This window comes from Typopeltis vanoorti, chromosome 19 (assembly GCF_054136105.1).
Source record: "Typopeltis vanoorti isolate ZY-2024b chromosome 19, IOZ_Tvanoo_1.0, whole genome shotgun sequence".
Classification (NCBI taxonomy): domain Eukaryota; kingdom Metazoa; phylum Arthropoda; class Arachnida; order Uropygi; family Thelyphonidae; genus Typopeltis; species Typopeltis vanoorti.
Window position 1 is genome coordinate 72,023,911 of NC_143567.1, and position 23,952 is coordinate 72,047,862.

The 23,952-nt window shown below is 32.4% G+C and overlaps 1 protein-coding gene across 1 annotated transcript in view; it reads left to right on the forward strand.

Annotated features, from left to right (window-relative positions):
* Positions 1 to 23,952, forward strand: part of LOC150096239 (midasin) — a 1,081,806-nt gene that overhangs the window by 605,729 nt on the left and 452,125 nt on the right. The window contains exons 43-45 of the mRNA XM_090409469.1: positions 6,142 to 6,301; positions 14,791 to 14,907; positions 23,542 to 23,626. Of these exons, the coding sequence (XP_090265595.1) occupies positions 6,142 to 6,301; positions 14,791 to 14,907; positions 23,542 to 23,626 (362 nt within the window). The remainder of the gene's footprint in view (positions 1 to 6,141; positions 6,302 to 14,790; positions 14,908 to 23,541; positions 23,627 to 23,952) is intronic.

Genomic DNA, 23,952 nt, shown 5'->3' on the forward strand with positions numbered 1-23,952 from the left:
TAGATGATATTCGACCAGAAATGTTGAAGTATCGTGGTATAAAAGTCTTACAGTGGCTGCACTACATACTTCTAAGAGCCTGGACAGAGAGACGAATTCCCGATGATTGGAGTAGAGCTCTAATAGTACCCATATATATAAAAAAGGAAATAAACTGAATGTGAGAATTACAGAGGTATTTCCCAACTGAGTGTTCGTGGTAAGATTTATGCAAGTATATTCGAGAAACGATTGAGAAGAATTGTAGAAGAAAAGCTTGGTGTAGAACAAGCTGAATTCAGGTCAAATAGAGGCTTTCAGGATCAGATCTTCACTTTATGACAAATAGTTGAGAAATCATTGGAATATAACAAAGATCTATATTTAAGTTTTGTCGATCTAGAAAAGGCATATGATAAAGTGCCAAGAGAGAAGCTATTCAATATGCTACAGTTTATTGTGTCAGTGGAGCCTTATATTAAGCAATACTTAGTCTTTATTTGAGTTGTAAGTCATCAGTTAGAATTGAAGGAAGTACAGGAAGATGGTTTAATGTTAAATCTGGTGTGAGACAAGAATGTACATTATCCCCTCTGTTATTCATTATCTTTATGGATCACATTATGAAGGAAAGTGGTTTTAAACATGATATCAAAATTGGAGATGTTAATGTCAGCTCTTTGCTTTATGCAGTATAATATCATCTGCATAAAGATGATGTTATACTTCTAAATAAATCCGCTTCAAGTCTGCAAGATTCCCTGACTATATTGAATAACTGTTGTAATAGATATGGTATGAAGATCAGCAATAAAAAGACAAAGACAATGAAAATAGGTAGAATTGTTCAAAATGTCAACTGCTTTGTGAAAGGAAAACCTGTGGAACAAGTAAAACATTTCAGCTACTTAGGCACGATTTTTAGTGAAGATGGTAAATGAAATATGGAAATAGACAACAAAATCAACAAAGCTGGTATGGTAGGAAGTCAATTGAATAAATTCATATGGAATAAGAGAGAAATTAGTCAGAATACTAAATTAGCTGTATACAAGACAGTGTTCAAACCAGTTTTAACTGGGATCTGAGAGCTGGATCAGAAGTAAAACACTTGACCAAAGACTAGAGACAGCAGATATGAGAGTCCTTTAGAAAGATTAGGAGCACGAACAGATGGCAATATCATATTAAAAATGAGGATATTAGGAAAGAACGTGACATTGTCAGTATCCAGGAATGGATTAGCAGAGCTAATCTCAGGTGGTATGGTCACTTAAACAGAATGGGCGAGGAAAGATTAGCAAAACAAGTGTTCTCTGCCAGGTTGCAGGAAAACGACCCAGAGGAAGACCAAGATATAGGTGGATTGATACGGTACAAAGTGCCTTAGATGATAGAAATATAAGATCTGATAATGTTGGAGTCTTGACAAGTAACAGAATGATTTGGAGGAAAATTGTAGATTGAAAGTTAGTAATTATGTAAATTTTTCATGTAGTACTATCATATCCTGTACACCCCTTGAGGGTACATGGTAGGAAATTGATGATGATGATGAAATTAATAATTTCTTATTAATGTAATAAAATTTATCAGCCTTAAAATCATCATTTGCAGCATGATGGAGTGCAGTTTCTTTTTTTTTTTTTTTTAATTTGATATATTTAGCATAATAAACGTAATTGCTATCATAAAGTACAGTAGTATATAAAATTGAGCTCTTGATTAGCTTTGTTATTTTCATCAAAATAATTTTACATTTATATCCAAGGTGAACCGAAAACCACACTCACCTCTTCTGCTTGTAGATTTTGCAATAGTAGTTGGAATGTGTTGCTTGATTTAACAGATCTCATCAATATTAGTGTTATATTCTTATTATAGAAACCCTTAGTCATGTTTAGATAAAATTTTCAGTGGTTAATTCTTCAATGTTAGTAGTGGTTTTCTACTCTTAATTTTTGTTTTTCTGAATTAGATGCTATTAAGTTACCGATTTCCAGTGATACTGCTTGTCTCACCAGCTACGTCAACTATTTTTTGTGAAGCCTTCCAAATTGAAAAAAACCAAACATCAAGCTTTGATTCTGTAGCTTGTTGCAAAATGTTTTTATAGCCATCATGGTGTCAGGTAGCTATTTTGCTATCCTCCTCTCCTATTCTGTTCACCATGCCACCTTAGATTACTGTGCCCACACATTCTTGAGTGCTGAGAATGGTTTATATATAAATGTCTTTTTATCAATGCTGACTTGACTCATTCTTTTTTAACTGTTGTGACTCTGTCATTAATGATATCGGTTGCTCCCATAGTTTTCTTCAGACCTCTCATATCTGTAATGCCTACTCATTTTTTTTTAACCCAACTTTCATATGCAAAAGCAAAAACTGCATGAACGCTGTCTTATGTATTGCTAGTTTCATGTTTTAGCTAATTTTTCAACTATTCCATTCATGTGATTCTGTGCTGCATTAGCATTGATTTTTCTCTTTCTACACTTAGTTCCATTTGCTACTAAAAATTATGCCTCTGGATTCTCCGTTGATAAAATAGTTGATGTTTCTGTGTCCCTGACTGTTTTCTTTGCTTTTTTTTTTTTAATTGCTGATTTTCAGATCAAACAAATAATGTCAGTTATTCATGGGTCAGTCTTTAAATCCTAAAGACTGACTCATAGTGGATTTTATTTAGGTGTGTAACATCATCTGTGTAAAGAGCTGAGTTTAACATTCCCAATTTTGATATGAAGTTGAGGACCACTTACCTTCATAAATTAGTTCATATAAATGGTGATTAACAGTCAGTGGAGATGATATGCGTCCTTCCCCTTTACTATACATTTTGTTTCCAATTGTCTTCCTGTATATCCTTCTATAGGCTTATATATATATATATATATATATATATATATATATAAAAAGTAAAAATCTTGCAAATCTACTCCTGAACATCCTGTTTGGCACAAACCAAGTTTATTTTTCCTTAAGGTCCTCTTCTTCAAAAATGTTACATAAATCCTACCTGGAACACTCAGTAGGGAAATTCCTCTCTAATTCTCATGTTCAGTTTCATTTCCCTTTTTTTATAGATTGATACTATGAGATTTCTACCCATTCATCTGGAATTAGGCCTTCTGACCAAGCTTCTTAATTCTTCAGTAAGCGGCGTAAAACTTTTATACCTGCATACCGTATTTGAACATTTCTTGTTGAATATCAATACTCCACCTTCTTATAGATTTCTGAAAGCTTTTTTCCTACCTTCATCATTAAATGTACTGATGACTGAATTCCTTCTGGTTATATTCCACTACTATTTATTTTATTTAATAATTTTTCAACATAATTTCTGCATACATCCAAAATATCCTTATCTTTAATTTTTATTTAATTTTTATATATATCCTTTATCATTACTGATTTCATATATGCAGTTATTTTTCCATTTCTAAGCTTTACCATGCTACCTGACATATTTGCTAGCTTCATTATATTTATTATCTATATGCTTCCCCAAATTTACCAATATTCCCATGCCTTTTCTTTAGCTAATTTTACACATTACTTTCTTACCTTTTTCTCTGTATTCTCTAAGAGCACATTAGTTCCTTGCAAGTATAGTCAGTATGTGGCTAGAGCATCATGTGGCTAAATTAACTATTTTCAGATTTTGGCACTGAGTCTCTGATATTTGGTTTTTGTTTTCTCTTTCCTCTTTTCCCAATAATCATTCTGTATTTAAATAGTTTATATATCAATGCTGACTTGACTCATTCTGTTTTAACTTATTGTTCTTAAGTGATATCATTTTTATCCACCTTCAAGCTAGATGGTGATTGTGTCTTAAATCAGATTCTCTGTATATATTCTTCTATTCCTAACCTTTGAAGATACTGGTATCCACAATAACGCAATATCATTATCACATTTTTTCTTATTTTATGTAATGTGAGCAGAAATTTCACTAGTTATTTACTATTATTAGCTTTGCTTTTTACTCAAAATTTTTCCCAAACATTTCCTCTGAAATGTGACTTCAAAAACAAGTAGTTCTTTTTTTTTATTAGGTCTCTGATTGCAGCAGTAAATAAAGGTTTCAACTTCCCTTTAATGTATTATGCTAAGCAATGTGTCACAGTCATATTGGTTATATAAATACCTAATTCTGCTATGTCTATTAATTGTATATATTCTTCTTCTTGCCAGGTCTTCTATTATGCAAGATGAAAGCCCACAGGAATGAAAACTCTACCTTCTCCAAACTGGAACTGGTTAACTCCTTCATTTGAAAAGACCTAATAAATGTTCATTTAAAAATTTTTTGGAATTTTGTGGAATTTACAACCGTGTTAAAAAACCTTTTTATTGTCCCGACGTTTCGATCTTCATATCAAGATCATCATCTGGAGCATGCATAAATATAAAAGACAAGCTGAGTTACATTATTAACTGTAAGCTAGAGATACAATGATTTGATCACATGTTATTCTACTGGCATGATCTCTAGTGGGGGGGGGGGGGAATTATAAATTACATCAAGCTAAATTCTCTTTATGATGACGGATTAAACATTCTTTCTTACAGATAGTTTTCTTTCAGAAACTGATGCCCTATTTTTAGTATTACAATTGTTATTTAAGATACCGTATTTTCTACAGTCCTGTTTATAGTTGTTCTTAGTGAGGAAGGTTTCGTTGGTCGAATATATGCCTTCAATATGCTTGGGATTTTAAGACCATCGTTATTCTTCAGATTGGGGTGGTTGATAATGATCTCACAGGCTTCCTTAAATTTCCGTTCATACCATGTTTTCGTGCGATGTAGACAGCTAGTGCTTTTCCAGTAAATTCTGTGTAAGGTATTCACAGGGCATGATCCGAAAGGCCAGTTTCACCAAATTATTATATTTAATGTGTTGTTTATGTTCTTTTTGTCTGATAGGAATTGTGTGTCCTTTTCTCCTATACATGGTATGTTGCAAGTACAATAAATACGGTATACTCCAGGGTGGGTCTTTGGAAGAGTTGAGTAAGCTTTTTTTACAACCTCAAAGCCACCTTTAAACTGCCTGCAAAATTAAAAAGCTTACTCAACTCATCCAAAGACCCACTCCCTCCACTAGTCCACCCTGGAGTATACCATATTTATTGTACTTGCAACATACCATGTATAGGAGAAAAGGACACACAATTCCTATCAGACAAAAAGAACATAAATGACACAATAAATATTATGGTGAAACTGGCCTTTCGGATCATGCCCTGTGAATACCTTACACAGAATTTACTGGAAAAGCACTAGCTGTCTACATCGCACGAAAACATGGTATGAACGGAAATTTAAGGAAGCCTGTGAGATCATTATCAGCCACCCCAATCTGAAGAATAACGATGGTCTTAAAATCCCAAACATATTGAAGGCATATATTCGACCAATGAAACCTTCCTCACTAAGAACAACTATAAACAGGACTGTAGAAAATACGGTATCTTAAATAACAATTGTAATACTAAAAATAGGAAATCATTGTTTCTGAAAGAAAACTATAAGAAAGAATATTTAATCCTGTCATCATAAATAGAATTTAGCTTGATGTAATTTATAAATAATTTTTTTTTTCCACTAGAGGTCATGCCAGTAGAATAACATGTGATCAAATCATTGTTTCTCTAGCTTACAGTTAATAATGTAACTCAGCTTGTCTTGTATATTTATGTATGCTCCAGATGATGATCTTGATATGAAGATCAAAACGTCAGGATAATAAAGTTTTTTAACACGGTTGTAAAATCCATAAACTTCCAAAAAATTTTTAAATGAATGCTGATCACCGTGTAACACTAAAAGAAAGGACCTAATAAATGTCTTCATGTTCCAAACATGTTTTTAATAGTCTTTTCAACCAAAATCATTATTTTTGATTCAAGCTCTGGAGATCATGTAATAAATAAAAGAATAGTTATCTGATTTTTGAAATCTGCAGTCCACTATAGAGACATTATTATACACAGACTTTTAAGCTTTAAAAGCAAGTATTTGCTTTTAATTTATAGATCATCTAAAAAGTTTGAGAACCATATGTTATGTAATATGTAAAATATGATTAAATGTAGTATGTTAATTTGGAATCTGTTATAATGAATTATTATTATTATTCGATAGTTCTTGAAAATGCAGAAAAGCAATTAAACAACATTAGTCACAATTTGGAAACTACTGGAGTGATTAGCAGTGGTGGAAGATTTGAATGGATAGATAGTATTTTGGTCCATGCTCTTAAAAAGGGACATTGGCTTCTGATTGATGATGTGAATTTCTGTAGGTGAGTGCACTATGATATTCTTCTTTAACTATATGATGACTATTTAAACTTAATTTAATCAAACAAGTTTCAGTTGTTATTTGTAACACAGATAAAGATAACTAATTGTAATTTGAATATTTTGTTTTCATTGGCAAGGAATCATCAGGATATAGTCCTGGTAATTTCTATCTACAGTGTGATCACCTTAACCCACACCACACACAAAAACCTAAATGAGAAAAAGTGCCACATTTCTTCTATCCTATTGCATTCTCTGAAAGTGGTAAAGTTTGGCTGAATATGTTGCTTATTCTACCAAAGGATAATCATTTCCTAAATGTTCACTAATTTTTATATCCAGATTTATGACGGTTTGGAGTGATTTATATGGCATAGCAATTTCCTAAAACAGACTTTTATTTTTAAAGTGAATTCTTTTTAAGAGGTAATTGATTTTCATTCTACTGCTTTTTGAGTGTCCAGTACATAAATGGTCTATAAGCCTGTTTTTTTTTTTTTTTTTTTTTTTTTTTTTTTTTTTTTTTTTTTTGAGTTCTTTTACATATAATCTCTATATTCCTGTCTTCTTGTGTCTGGTGGGAGTCATTTCCTGCTTTGCTGTTTAAATCTCCAAGAAATATCATTTACATGTAAATTAATTGGCAGCACCACTCATCACCTGCCTTACTGATTCTACTCCACTGTATACTATTATTTATTTATGTCTATCAATCAGCCATCCCTCATCAGTGTTGCATCTTCATATCCATTCTCATTTGCTCCAGTTTACATAATATGAGGGAGGTTTGGAAAGTTCTGATAAATGTCTAGAACTAAAGCAACTGGGTCATCCATTAAGGGAATAGCTTCTGAATACAATCACACATTCTGATGGAGGCTTAGATGCATCACTCTGAATGTGAGAACAATATTATAAGGTCAGTGAGATTTTAAGATTTGTAATCTGTTAGGATTGAGCATTAGAGAAGTATTCTTCAGAAAGAAAAAGAATATGAACTTTTTTTTTTTTTTTTTTTTGATGCTGAAGAAGCTCTGAATATGATGATGTGTTTGTGACTAGAAGTGGACTAGAATGTGAGAAAGTCAACTCAAGAAGAGAAAACTGGTTGGTGAAAGTGAAGGAGAGTTATGCATTGTCTTTTTTTTTTTTTTTGAAAATGAGACATAATATTGTGTTTTGATGGAATTAAATCAGGTTATCCTCATTCTACTGGATAAAGGCAAAGAGATCAGGGTTTAAAACATTGCTTATAGAATCTTGAAGCTGAACACGCACTACAAAGTTTTGTAAATAAAGAAGAGGAATGAAATTACTGTCATTAGCCAAACTATGAATATGGTTGGATGTCTGAGATATCAGTGAACAATAGACCTCTGCAGTACTCCAGCATTGATTGAAAAATCTGATTAAAAAACTATCCACCATAACTCTGCAGTGAATGACTGGAAAAGAAGCTGACAATACTCTAACAAAAGGTAGGAGGAATACCAGAAAATGGTTGCTTGGTAACAAGACTATGATGCCAGACTTCATCAGCTGCCTTAGAAATATCAAGAATAACCACTTGCATTTTTCCAAAACTTTTCCATGTCTTTTATCCATTGGTTGGTAAAGTTAGCTAGAGGATTTGCTGTGTAATCAGGATGGCTGAGTTCCATGTTGGTGAACACTAAGCAATCATTGAGTCTACAAATAGTGAAATAGTTGACTGTTGATTACCCTTTCCCATTATTTTTGAAGTATTGAAGTGAGAACAATAGGTTGGTTGACTTTTATCTCTTTTTTTTTTTTTTTAAATAGGCTTAGATATAAGCTTATAATAGGACTTTTCAATTGAACTTTTATCAGGGCTTTTCAGTTTTTCAACTTGGTTTTTCATCCCCTAAAATAGGCAAACTAGCCATTAGAACACATGCAATTAATGGACATAATACACTGGCCTCATAGCCTGAGTTGCTTTGGCAATAAATCCAAATCAGTCAAGCACAAGCTTCTAATACGACTGGATGAATATAATAAGGTCCAGGAGACTTACTGTCATCATAGTTGTTGAATTTTTCTGATGTCCTTCAGAAAAACACTTCAAAGGAATGAAATTCCTTACACAGAAGTGAAAGATCAAAAGAGGCATACTATGGATAATTCATGGAATGGTGGGAGCAGATTTGCTTTGGTCATTCGCACAAGAGTTAGAGGAAAAACTTGATAGCAAGAGGTCTGCTTTATCTTTAGATGCTATCATTGTATCATCAGGATGTAAGAAAGGTGGAAACTTGGAAGGACAGAAGTTGTGTCCTACAGCCTTGGACTAGAAGGCTTGACTGCCATTTGAGCAGGAGGCACACTTAGTGTATTTGACCCTTACTAAGTCTGCTTTGAATTTGTTAATGATGTTTGTAGCTGTTGGTAAATTGAGTGAGAGGCTGGAGTTCGACTTGAGCCATTGGACATGTGTTGGATTTTTGGTTGGACTGCTGTGCCACATTTGTTGAAGATTAGGGTCATGGGTTTTGAACGGAGTGGGGAATAAAGGTACACAACTGAGAATAATTTCAGTTATTAGATCAGAGCTAGTACTAGGATCAGAAGAACAGAAGCAATAATCAGACCATGGAAATGATGGCTAGAGTGTCAACCCATTTCGTATCATAGTGCCACTGGATACAAGACTGTAATTGACTGGGAGAAGTAATCTGTAGAAAAGCAAACAAGGAAAATGTTATGGTCAAACTTGCTAAAAGGAAAGCTAACATCATCCAATGTATTTTGAGGAAGAGTTGGTTACGTAAAGAGAGTGTTGGGAGTATGAATGATGAGGATAGTATGGAATTCTTGTGGGCTGATGAACAATCTGTGTTAATTTATAACTGACAGCAGATAGTTCAGCTTTTCTTCTCTTCTCTTCTGGATATGGATATGGCTATGTCCATAATATGGACATAGAACTAGCTCTGATCAACCTCATTAGAGTTAGGAGAACAGTAGAGGCAGCAAAGTGAGGCTAGAAAATCTTGAGCCAAACCAGATCAATCATATACAGGAGATTCCAGGTCTGATAACTTCTGGTATAAGATATCAGACCTAATAAGTATATAAGTTCTACCCTTCTCCATCATGCATAATATAATGTGAAATGTTAATACAATTCCATAATTAAATTATGGAATATGATCCTGTGTGGCAGTGTTTCTCAATCTGTGGTCTGCAGGCAGACTTAAATTAAATAAATATATGTATTTTTATTATCCAAACAAAATAAATTAAAATAGAATAAGTAAGTAAAAATTATTAAAATAAAATTGATACATAAAAAAACAACAACAACAAATAGCTGCAGAATGTTGCCATGCATAAAAACTGTGAAACTCCGATGACATTTAGAAACTAAACATTATAATGTGAAAAATAAACCAGTTGAATATTTTCAGCAATGCTTAGGGATATTAAATCATGGGGGAGGTATAGTTTTGGCCATGGGTTTGATTAACAGAAAGGCACTGGAAGCATACTATCTCTTAAGTTTGTGCAGAGCGAAAACAGGAAATCCTCATTCTATTGGGGAAAATTTACTACTTCCAGCTATAAAAGATGTGGTAAAAACTATGTTTGGAAACAAGTTACTAAAAGATGTTGATTTGATTCCAGTTTTAAATGACACTGTTGCTCACAAAATTAATGATATGGCAGGTGATGTAGAATCTCAGTTAATCAAAAGAGTTAAGAGGAGCCCTTATTATGCGTTAAAAAAAGACGAGCCTACTGATGTTACAAATGATGCGCAGTTAATACGCTATGTAAGATATGCACATGATAACAACATTCATGATGATATTTCGTTTTGTAGAACTTTGTCATCTCGAACAACTATATATTCACTGGACATCCACAGATGCTGTATGGTCACTCCAATGCTCGGTGATATGCCACACCAGGCCTTGCCATGTAGTCCTGTGGTTTGCTTTTTTGGAGACTTCAACTCTCTGAAAATTAGTTACTCCACACACTCACACACACCATCCATCCATCTCATTGATGGTTTACCCCTTCCTCTTTTTCCAGGAACTTTACCTTCTGTTACTGTTCTGAGAAGTCCTCCTTCCATCCTTTCAATGTGTTCAAAATATTTTAACTTTCTTTTGTCAATATCCTTAAGGAGCCTTAAAGTTCTACTGATCTTTTCTAACACCCATTCATTTGTACGCTTTTCAGTATATGATATCCTCAACAGCTTTCTGTAGCATCACATCTCAAAAGCAGATAACCTTTTCTTATCTGACTTCTTTAGGTTCCAAGTCTCACATCCATAAGTCGCTGTTGGAAAAACAACTGCATCCAAAATCCTTAACTTTGTTCCCATGGAAATAGATCCATCCTTCCAGATTTTAGACAAGTCTCTGACTGTTGTTTTAGCCATTCCTAACCTTCTTCTGATGTCTTCTGAACAGCAATTCTTCAATTATTTTTCCATTAAGGTAAACTTGTTTCTCAAGAGCTTCCCTGTTTGTATTTCCTTTGAGAACCATAATCTTTGTCTTGTTAGGATTGAGTTGAAGTCCTCTGTTATTACTGATCTTGTTAACTTTGCCAAGAATTAGTCCTAGTTCTTCCATGTCATTACAAAGGAATACTGTATCGTCAGCATACCTCAGATTACTGATCAATCTACCTCCTATCCTGACTCCTGTCTTGAGCTTATCCAATGCTTCATGCATGATGTCATTTATATATATATATATACTAAACAAGTGAGGAGAAGGTAAATATCCTTGCCTTACTCCTTTTCCAACCTGAAGCCAATCAATCAATCCAACACCTGTTCTTACTGTGGCTTCTTGCTCCTTCTCAAACAACTGGAGAAGAAATATTTGACACTCTCCATAATTACATAATAAAAAGGAATCCAGTGGGAAAAATGTGTGGGCTTCTGTTCGGATAGAGCTCGCATCCTTACAGGCAGGCATAGTGGAATTGTTTCTATGATCAAGGAAGTAGCTCTGGATATGAACTAGGTACATTGTTTCATACATAGGGGAAGTGTTAGCCTCCAAAGGAATGCCACCAGAATTTAAAACTGTGATATACAATGCTGTAAAGCTAGTTAATTTTATTTAAGGCTCATTAAATAACAGGTTATTTTCAGTACTCTGCAATGAAATAGGCAGTGAATATATACAACTTTTGCTTCATTCTGAAATTTGTTCGCTTTTCAGGGGCAAAGGACTAACAAGGTTATTTCAATTAAGGCACAAAGTTTTATTGTTTGTAAATAAATGTAATTCTGAGTTTGCATCACTGCTCGTTGACAAAGCATAGTTATCAACACTATTCTACCTTTCAGACATTTTTTCGAAATTAAATGAACTAAATCTCTCCCTTCAGAGAAATTCTTCAACTGTTCTTAATGCCTATGACAAAATAAAGGCATTCAAGAAAAAACTGGTGTTATGGATTAGTTATGTAAAAGCGAGATGATCTGTACCTTTTCCAACATTGAAATCCTTTTTAGTGGAAAATTATATTTTTGTTGATTCTGAGTTTCTGGAAAGGGTTTGTGATCACCTCAAAACTGTGAAACAGAATTTTGAAACATATTTTCCAAATAACTTTTATAAGACATTTCTATGGGCTCGCGATCCATTTTAGGCTTGCAGTCATGAGAACGACCTTTCAAGTAACAGTGGGTTTAAAATGCAATTCTGTGATCTTGGTTTGGCTTGATTCTGGATCTCGCCTTCAGTGAGAAGTGAATTTCTCGAATTATCTGAAGAAACATTGAAAATCATCATGCAGTTTTCTACGACCTGTCTTTGTGAGAAAGGATTTTCATCAAAACAAAATACAGAAATTGTCTTAGTGTGTGTGTGCACTGATCTTCGACTGAAGTTGACCAATATTGAGCCAGATATCCAGCAATTCTGCAAGGGCCAAGAAGCTCAACCATCTCATTAAAACTAAGTAGTAACATAATTATATCATATTATTTATTTATTTACTAAAAATTAAAACTTCGTTCAATGATGATACATTTTTCATCATTTACTTCCAATTTAATTAATTATGTTTCCATATATATTCAAAACATGCTTTTAGATTTATTATATTATAAATTGCACAGTTTTTCCCAAATGTTGGTAATCCCCACATAGGTTTTTTAAAAAATTATAACTTAGTGGTCCATAGAATTGTTTTAAGCATTTTACTGGTCCTTGGGCTTAGAAAGGTTGAGAAATGCTGCTGTATGGGATCTCTGTCAATTATATTATAAGTAAATCTAACCAGCAGTTTGCAATTGTAGTCAGTGGTATCCATGCTGCATTTCCTTTGTCATTACAATGTCATTATTTTCTTTCTTTCTTTTTTTTTTTTTTTCAATTTATTTAAATTTGTTATTACAATGTCATTATGTCATTGTGGATTCATTATTTCTGCCTGGTTAGTGTTGGTATTGGCCGAATGATTAGTGTATCTGCTCTCCAGTCAAAAGGCTGTGGGTTCAAATCCTGCCGTGGGCATGGATGTTTGCGATTGTCTATGAAAGTATTAGTGGTGGTGGGCAGTAGATGATGCGGTTCGCTGTAGTTGGTGGATTGAGTGGTGCAAAACGGAGAGTTGTAGAGTGCCATCCCTCAATGAGTCTGGACCCCTTGGAGGTGTCATGTAATAATGATAATAATAGTAATAATAGCAATTTCATTATGGAATTGTATTAACTTTGTAATTTAAAGACTATCACAAATTAATCTTAACTAAGTAGCATAATATTTAAATAACAGCTTCACACATGTAAAAGAAAACTGTTATTGGTGCTTTTGGAGGAAATACAAGATGAATTATGAAGCACAAGCTTCTAATACAACTGGATGAGTAATACTATTAGAGCTCAGAGACATAGGTATAGATGTATAATTAATTGAAACAGTTATAAACAATAAAAGCAGTCACTTCTCAAAACTGTCTGATTAAGATTAGGACAGTAGCATAGAGCTTCACACTATTTGGGAAAAAGTTATCAAATTTGAACCTACTGTGGTGTAGCATCTTGGTATGGTTCCAGTGAATTCTCTGTCTAGTATCAATGACATGAGAAGGAAATTCTGGACCTTTAGATTCCAAAAAAAAAAAATGTTATATAATCTTGATGTTCATGGATTCTAATAGCAATTAGAATGGCCAGTCTGTCCAAATAGCAAAGATGACAAGAACTGAGAACAGCAGAGGTGATAATGTATCTTTGATAGACAGTAAGAAAGATGACAGCTTCTGGGCTAGTTTGATGGTGGTATAAAAATTATATATGCAAAGGATCCTTTCAGCTTTGCTACTACTTTGGACAGACTAGCTATTCTGCTACTATTAGAATCCAAGAACGAGATTATATAAAATTTTCAGAATCTGAAGGTTCAGACCTTGCTTTTTGTGCCATCGACAATAGACATAGAGTTAAATTAAAGATACCAAGAAATTATATGCTTGGTTTAATCCTTTATCCAAGTGTAATAAGCAAACAAAGTTTGTGTCTGAAGCATTTTCAGGACTGGGGCAACTCGTGATAAAGGTGGTATGACCACATCACTTGCCTTAGTATCCCATAATGCAAAGCACATTTCCTTGCAGACATAATGCTATGCATTATGGGAAAGGCTCACTACTCAGGCTGGTTTCGACCTTTATTGAGGTCTCTTCAGTGGGAGCCCAGACCCAGGGTGATACCAAGGGTGAAGTAATGCAGAAGTCAAAGTTACCAAAAGGTGTCACACCTTATTATTAATATGTGTATAATGCATAGCATTATGCATAACGTTCATATTATGCATCCATAATGCATAGTATTATACATGTCTGCAAGGAGATGTGCTTTGCATTATGGGATACTAAGGCAAGTGATGTGAAGTCATACCATCTTTACCACGCGTTGCCCCAGTCCTGAAAATACTTAAGGCGCAAACTTTGTTTGCTTACACTTGGATAAAGGATTAAACAAAGTATATAATTTCTTGGTATCTTGGGGCGGGGGGAAAGAATTTCCACACAGAAGTCATAAGTCAGAGAGACGACTATCTTGGAATCAGCAGCAGTTTTAAAACATTCCCCAAACCTCAAAAAGTATGGCTGTATCAGTTTATGTAAAATCTGGAAGACAGTCAGTTTAAGATCAAAATAATAATTGTTAATTCTCTCCCTTTAAACAACAATAGATGGTGTCAATTAGGACTGTAGTTCCTTGTACTGTTTGTTACAGTTTTTAATCTGCTCCCACTGTTAACTAATTGTTGCTGTTCACAACTGTGACATACTGTTTTTTGTGCTCTGAACATGTTGGCTATAGCACCAATGAAATATCAGCAATTCATTTAAATAAATATTAATTATTTTCTTATTATTCATGTGTTGTGAATTAAAATAATTAAAATAAGCATAGATGATAATGTTAACGTAAGTAATATTTCTAGATTTTAATGAATGATTTTTTTTTTTTTTTATGCAGTCCTTCTGTACTGGATCGTCTCAATGGTCTTTTGGAACCTAATGGTGTCCTAACGGTTACTGAACGAGGAATTATAGGAGATGAGATACCAACAGTTATTCCACATCCTGACTTTAGGTATGTTCTTTTATGTGTGTATATATTGACACAAATAATTTCCGTACTGATAATTTATATATTTCTTTCTATTTATTTTATTATTATTTTTTTTATATATATTTGAAACATTTAGGATTAGTTTATTGAGCAGTCACTCAGTCCAATGCTTGTTCCTGTTTCCATTTATGCATATAGTTTTTAAATGCTGCATCTCTTCTCAGTTTGAGCTGAGAGCATCTCTTTTGTAACTAGGATGCATTGTAACTAGTATCCAAAAAATTCACTGAAAACAATTAATCGAAAGACGATTTATTGAATGACAGTTTACAATGGCAATTTATTGAAAAAAAAATAATCAAAAAACAGTTAATTGAAAAAGCAATTAATCAAAATGCTCTTTCTCAAAAAAGCAATTCATTGAAAAGGCAGTTAATCAAAAACACAATTCACTGGAACTACAAATCATCGAATGAACAGTTCCGAAAGATGAATTATAAGATGTCATTGTATTTATCAAAAAGAACTCGGGTTTTAATCGATTAACTTGTGATGTAGTTGAAGCTTAGCATAATATTCCCTTTATATATGTTATGTAGACGTCGCATTTTTTTTTTTTTTTTTAAGGATATTCCTTTAGTCAGTATATGTGTTTCATGTATTTTATGTGTGTTTTACACAATCTGGAAAATATTATGTAAAATTCTTAATTATAATTATTATTTCCCCTAATCCCCCTCTCTTCTCCACCAAATGGTTGGTGGGGTAGCAATGCTGTTTTAGTAGGAAATAATTAGAGAACAAGATGGTTTTCCATTGTCTTCCTTATCTGGCAAGTGTTCTATGTCCTTTGCCCTGAGTAAAACCCTGCCATCTCCATACGTGACTGGATAACTCACCTTCAGTTGAAGTGGACTGATAAAAATTCTTCATATCATGCACTGGTTTTGAACTCAGATCATTCTAAATAAAGGGCTTCATTTATACTGACTGAACTAGAGGCTCCACACACCAATTACATGGGATAAATTTTACTCTGATTTGGTATTGAGCCTTTTACAAAAATTTGTCAAACCGTTTCAGTTTTCAGTCAACTGTATTTAGGGCTACAAAGGGACAACATGTCAACATTTTATATTGCAATAACTCTCTGACTTAGTGGAATATGTGCACTTTTCAGATTTGTAAAACATGCAAGAAGTCTGTGTGGTTCGATATTAGTTCCAACAGGATCACTTTTATTAGAAAATTTTGATAAAGAAATTTTCAAATGATATTAATAATTCCCCTCTAGCTGGATGAAATTTAATGAGCTTTTATAGTTAACATCTACATTAAAATTTGTCAGTTTTGATTTCAATCTGATCATTGTTGTGAAAAAATTAGGTAGAATGAACTTTTTTGTCTAGACACAAATCACTATCTACACAACCAATAATCTTGCGATGAATTATGAAAGAAATCATCGAAAAATTATCAGAGAATTTTTTTTTTTTTTTGATCAATTGCATTTACAACATGCAATAAACTGTTGTTTGATAAATTGCTTTTTCAGTGAACTGCCATTTGAAAAACTGTCTTTCAATGGACGGTTTTCAGTAAATTTTCATGAAACCTAAACTAATTATATTCAACTCTCAAAATAGCAGACATAGTTATAGCAAACTTACTGTAACAAACTACTGAAAAGTCACTACTAATGTGTCATGGACAATGCTATGCTAAAGAAAATTTGCTGTGGCAAGCTATCCACTATAACAAACTATTCCTTTAGTTTTCTGCAAATTCTTTATAGTGAGATTACTGTACTCTGTTTTACATACTTGCATAAAATATAAAACATAAAGTATGTTAATTTTTAATAATAATGGTTTTTAATTCATACCAGAAAGATTTTTCTAAATGCTAAAATGATATAATAGTTTGAATGCACAAAAAGAAATGTAACTACAAGAAAACTATTTTGTTTATTAAGAAATAAACAAAAAAAAATTAACTGCATGCTAATTTTGTAAAGTGTGAATGGATGCCCTGGTTCAAAAGCTGTTAAGAGGTGGTAACTGTGAATAATACATGTAACTCATTAAACAAGGCACTAGAAATTAGATTTTCTATTTAGATTTTCTATTTAGATTTTTCTAATCTATTTAGAAAATCTATTTAGATTTTCTAAATAGATTTCATCTATTTAGAAAATCTAAATAGATGAAATCCATTATTGGATTTCATCTATTTAGATTTTCCAATGTGTTATGCATTTCAGATAATTTGCAGTCATTTTTTTATGCTGTGGAACAATCTGTCCTCATTATCACTTAAGGATTAAAACATCTGTATAATACTTCATGTATCCATCTGATATTATTTATTGATAATTAAGATGCACTTTTGAAATTTTTTCTCTGTTAAAATATCAACTTTGAAATTAAACATCTTCTGAGTTGTGTGCAGTTGCTACTAGTAATATGTAATTGTCATTTACAATGTCTGTATTTACAATTACTGCTAATGTATTTACATCTAATGATTTTGATGACTGTCGTTTGCTTCTTCAGATTAGATAACAAAAAATATAAACTAAATATCTTCATCTTTCACTATAACAGACTCATAAGCATGAAATGAATAGTTTGCTCCGTGAGAGGATGCTGTATTGAATTCAGAATAGCATTGAACTTTCGCCACAAGTTTTCACTGGTTTGTTATAGTGAGAATTTTACTATAATGGTTGTTGATGTAGTGCTTGTTAACCGTTTACTGCAGAATTTACAAAACCATTGGATTTAAGTAAATGAAATTATTTAATTTTAGAACTATTTTCTTTTTGGTATAAAACCACAAACAAAGATGTCAAATAGAAACTATGTTTTTATTTTGATTAGTTTCGTGAAATACTTCATTTTCCTTCATCAGGAAAAACTAGAAACTAGAAAGGAAGTAATAGCAGTTAACATCTCTAGTATTTACCCAGCAGTTACAGTGTAACAAAAAATACAATTTTTTGTTACACTGTAGAGAATGTAAAGTAATGCAAAAGTCATTTCCCATACACAGGTAGTCAAAAGTTGCATCACCTTATGATTAAAATACTCTAGATTAGCGATACTTGTAGAAGGTTTTATTTTATTTTTGGTTTGGTTCTAAATTAAATTAAACTCGCCAAGAAATTATTGCAATGAACAGAATTACCTCAATAAAGGTAAAAAATCAATCGGGGTAATGACTGTTCCCATAATGAAGTCATTACCTTCTATATACAGTTATTACCTGCTATGTGTAGCCTAGTCATGAAGATGCTTCAAACACAAACTTTGTTGTTGCTTACATTTAGGTAAATAATTAAAGAAGAATATCATTTCTGGTCAAGTTTAATTTAATTTATAACCAAGTGTGGGAAAAAAAACTTTCTATAGCACTGACTATAATTTCATTTAGAGAGAGAGAGTAAAAGAGAGAGGTTCGATGAAGCAATTCATGTGTTTTTTGTATAAGCATTGTTGTTTTAATATAAAAACCTTTTCCCACAAGTTGTTAATTTTAACAGGAATACATTGTCTTTGCTTGAATTGCTGGTATGGTTCTTAATAAGGACATCATTTGTCACCAAGCATGGTATTTAGAATAAATTTCATATGTTGGAAATACATAAATTTTTGGCACATATCCTTAAGGAGATATCCAACACAAGTTGAAGACTTCATAATCCCATTTTTTTTTTTCTTTGTTTCCTGCAGTGTTCTGTTATTTGTTGGATTTGAAATTCACTCAGCAGTTATTTCTCTATTCTAAGGTAATAATTTCTGACATTTACATCAATTTATCTTTAACTATCCCTTCCTCTTGATTCTTTAACTATCACTTTTGCTTAAGACATTGATAATGCCATTGATCTGTTCTTATATCCTAATGTTTATTGGTTCTGTAATTTGATGTGTCAGTTACATTCTGAACCAAATCTGTACATTTAAATTTTGTTTTAACTCTGTGTGTGTTGTATTCTGTTAGCTATGTTTTGGCTTTTTTTTTTCTCCCACTTAATGTTATTTAACTCACTACTTATACAAGACTTGCTTGTTTTGTTTATTTTAATATGTTTAATTTGCCATTTCCTCATTAGTTAAACTGTTTTACTTATGAAATTAAGAATCCACTTGATGCTTTTTTCTTTTTTTTTTTAAATATTTTTTTATCCTCATAGTTTTCATTTTATCATTAGTCTTGAAATAGAGGATTTCATCATCATCATCATGCTTTCAAGGATTTAGGCCTAGAGTGGTCTGTTCTGGTTTCTTTTTCCTAATGGTTTGTAATTTAAGGCTTGTTTTGGGAATCTTTCTGTTTTCATTCTTTCAGCATGTTCCATCTATTTATGTTTATATTTTTTAATTTTTTTTTTTATTACTGATCCTGGTTTAATTCTTTCATAATTTCTTTATTTCAGCTGTTATTAATCTTCATTTGTCTTTTTGTTTTATTTTCCAGATTTCACTTCCATATAATAGGACTGGTAGGGCTAATGTATTATATACTTTTAGTCTAGTTTGTTTTTGAACTAAGTTAGGTTTAAATATAGAGTTAATTACACCTGTTATTTTTAAATATTTTGCAATTTTTAGATTAAATGAGTTCGCCTGTTCTAAAATCTTGTTATCTATTACTATTTTCTTTTTTTTTTCCCTTATTGGATCTTGTCCTTTAAAGGCCATCGTTTTTGATTTTTCTGTTGATATTATCATTCCATAATATTTGGCTATTTCATTTAAATTTCAAATATCTTTCTGTATGTTATCTTTGAATTTGTAATTTAATTTTTATTTGGTCATCGGCAAAAAGGAGAGTGTTTAAGTTCACAGTAGGAGAAAGTTTAATACCTTGGTGAAAATTTTTATTCCATTTTATTATTATTTCATTTAGATAAATATTAAGAAGAGTTGCTGAAAGGGGACATTCCTGTCAGACTCCTCGGTTTATCTCTCTTGTATATGATAGCTCATGATTTAATCTTAATTTGTCTTTCTTTTAATTTGTTAAAGAAAATGCTTCTTTTAAGTTTGTCAAATGCTTTTTCAAAGTCAATAAATGTAATATGTGTTTCTAAATTGTATTCTCTTCTTTTGTCTATGATTAATTTTAAGCAAAAGGCTGGGTCTATACATGATCGTCCTTTTCTAAATCCATTTTGTACTTCTAAAATAAAGTTTTCAGAATATTTTATTAGTTTGTTATTTAAAATTCTGCTATATATTTTGTAACAGGAATTTAGAATGTTTATACCTGTATAATTTCAGGGTCATCTCTACTACCTTTTTTAAAAATAAGAATCACTTTTGCATTTTTTCGTTCTATTGGTGGGCTACTTAAATGTCTTATCTTTTTATACTGAAACATTTTGATTTGGATATCACATACTTCAGATTCCTTTCAAATTCTATGTTTAGTTTTCAGTTCCTTTTTCTACATCTGCTATTGAATTATTCTTACAATTGCATTTTTTCTGGGTATTTCTTAATTTTCAATTTTTATTTATTTATTTATGATTAAACATTATATTAGAGCCTCTGTAGCTCAAGTCGATATAGATGAAGCAATTTGGTCAGAAAGACCTGGGTTCAATTCCCGTCCATGATGTGAAGAACCTTTATCTGGTCTCTTTCGACTGAAGGTAAGTTAACAGTTGGTTCTTCCTTATTCCAGGAGGAATAAGGAAGAACCAACCTATTTCACAGGATTTCGGTTTCGAATGCCTACACGGTAAAGTGTGGGCATTCTACGTGTGAGTGTAAATTAGGATCAAGAAACATTATATTATTAGGGAAACAAAAGAAAACGGAGCATTTATAGCTCAGTTGGTTTTGATGATACCCTGGTTGGGTTTGAATCCCAGCGTGAATACAGAGAATACAATTATCAGTGCTTTTCAATTGAAAGCGAGTCAGCACATCTCATGTGAAGTTGGAAGGCTTTCTCTCCCAGAAACTTGGATGTTCATCGTTCATAACAGGCAAATCAGAATTTGCAGACATAATATACCTTATAGATAGGATTAACCACTCTATCAGAGCATTAATCAGGCTCAAACAAACCAAGTTACTTGGTTTTATGCCAGACCACTGGGCTTTATCATCCATTGGAAAATGGAGATTAGAGAAAATTTCTGAAAGGTAAATAACAGCATAAAAAATATAAAAGGTGCAGGGTACCCATTTAAATTATTGTGCAGATTTTCATAATTGCTTTCAAGCTGGTATAGAATCATATCATCAAAGGACACTTTAACTCTTAAAATGCTAGATGGTAATCCTTAGGGTTGATCAATAACCACTTGAGTTTTTGAATTTAGAACAAAATGGAGTTATGAAGGAAGCTAGTTATATAGAATATTGTCCATGGAAATACTTATAGAAAAGGCATCAGACAAAGTGAAAAAGATTAATGTCTTTAAGTAGGAGATGAATTTCATGACCTGGTGTGAAACAATTGCCTCACTTATTGGAGGCTTGAAAATGGTGTTTGGTCTCTAGAGTAGTTAGGGTTTCAGACTATGTAAAAAAAAATAATAAACAATAAAATATATATATATTTATATATATATATATATATATATATATATATATAATTAATAAAATTGAAAAAATCCTTAACCTGCCTATGATATGAATGTACTATAGGCTTACAAATACCTTTCATGGATAGAAACCACATTGGAAAAAGAGACGGGAGTCACCAGTTTAGCCAGTTGTCTTTTATTATTTAACATCAAAAAATTACAGTAGATGAGTGCTGGGAGTGTAGTGCAGGTTGAGAAAGAAGAAATCTGCTACTGTTTTGGAGGTTAGTAGATGGAATAAAAGAGGAATAGAAGAAGCAGGTTTAGTATATTTGCAGTTGGACTGAGAAGGGATGTACAGCAACTGCTGCTTTTATTTTAATAGGCCTAACATAAAAATAGAAATGATGCATGGCAAGTCAATGGAGCATGGAAGTACTTGTAGAACAGACATAGAGCTGAATCAGTACTTGTGAGATAGTAATTGAAGTGAGTCATTGGTGGAGGGAACATCTGTCAGTAAAGTGCTCTCTTTTCGACAGCATCAAGAATTTTTAGGAGGGTTTTAGGTGTACCACACCAAACACATAAACAATATTCTAAGAATGGGTGAATTTTGGATTTCTACATAATTAGTAGTCTGATGGATTGATGAGTGGAAGGTAACATATTGACAAAAGAATGCATAATTTTTTTTAGAGACAGAAGAAGCTATTGATATCACATTTTTATACCAGAAAAAGCTGGAGGCAAATGCCAGTCCAAGGAGTGCGATCTGACTTTGATTTGGTAGCAATGAAAGTGACTAGATTATCCTCACTCTGCCAAGGATGATATGGATGCCACTGCTTAAGGCACTAGTTGCAGATGATCTTGGGATGTCTCTTTACTGTATTATTTGTTGAATGAAGTGTACCATCATCAGCAAATTAGGCCATTTATTTATCTGACAGACAACATGCAAGCACTGTCTTGCTGTGTTGGCTGTCAGATACACCCTTAAAATGTGGAGGAGCTTCTGGCTGTCTAAGTATGTTTGGCATGCTTGCAAAAGGTGTCATTCATTCATGCTGCATGAAGCATGGGGGGGGGATCCATATCCATCTTCCACCTGGTAGGTTGTTTACAACCTACCAGGTGGAAGATGGATATGGAAGATATCTTCCAATTGGACCTCCAAATGGAAGATATCCATTTGCAGCAGAAATGCTCATTGATACCAGAGTCCTTTTGAAATGAGCCATACATTGAGAAGGTAGGGCTGACAGTTGATACAGAAGACTGTATATTAGGCATTGCCAGCCCATTGAGAACAGCATTCTGGGAATATTTTGGATTCATGTAAGATAAGCAGTAGTTCATAAATGGAAAAGGATATTTTTGAAGGCTAATGGGGTTATGTGTGTTTGTGAGTGGGTGTCAGAAAGCGAGATTTTTCTTGCGAGAAAGAAGACAGAACACCATGTTTTGATTACTACTGAGGTTTGCAAGATTGTCCTCAATCAGTTAAAGAATAGTAGAGATGAATGGTTATTAAGTAGCATCCAGCAGTGGAAAGAAAATGGCTGAAAAGAAGGAGAAGAAGATATAACAATAACATATGAGGTCCTAAATCTCTCAGAAATTTTGTATTATGATTTGTGTAAATTTTATCTTGTACCTTTTTTTTTCCCCCCTGCATTATACATGTATTTTCATATAGGAAATTATAACATGCCAATGAAATTGCTTTGAGTTATGTTTAAAATAATAATCTACCATTCTGTAATAATAATAATAATAATAATAATAATCCTTCAGCTTATATCTTCTTTTTTTTATTCTACAATCCATGTAGTAATGTTTAACAAATAGTTTTGTGATATTAAGAGTTGGACATTGCATGTACGTAAATGTTATTTTTTTACAACATAAGGATATTAATTTTAATCTAAAATTGTTAGATTCAAATCTCGGTTATTATAATTACAGCTGTCTTACACTTGCTTATTAATATAAATTCTGTATTTTCTTAAAGGTCACAATTATAAATATTATTATTTAATTATAATGTTTTCTTTATTTATTATTTCTTATTTAATTTTTCTGTTCATATCCTATTATTTTAGGTTAATTCTTGCCATGGATCCCAAACATGGAGAGATATCTCGTGCCATGAGAAACAGAGGAGTGGAAATTTATCTTTTAGAAAAAGTAATTAATGTTGTCATTTTGTAATTTCAGATTTTTGTGGACTTTAATAAACTAAAGTCTACATATAAAATGAACAGTAATAATAAAACAATAGCAGTTTTATGAAAATAAAAGAGATAAAAGCAAATGTAGTTTTCACAAAAATTAATTCATCTAAGAATGGCTATTTTACTTTAAATATCATGTTAGCAATACACAGAGAACAGCAGTAATAATTCCAATGTTGTAGCTCTTCACAAGGATTTGAATAAGCTGGAAAGATGAGTGAGTGAATGAATAAGAATGTTAGTAATCATAAGCGAATATAAAGATTTGAATTTTGGTAA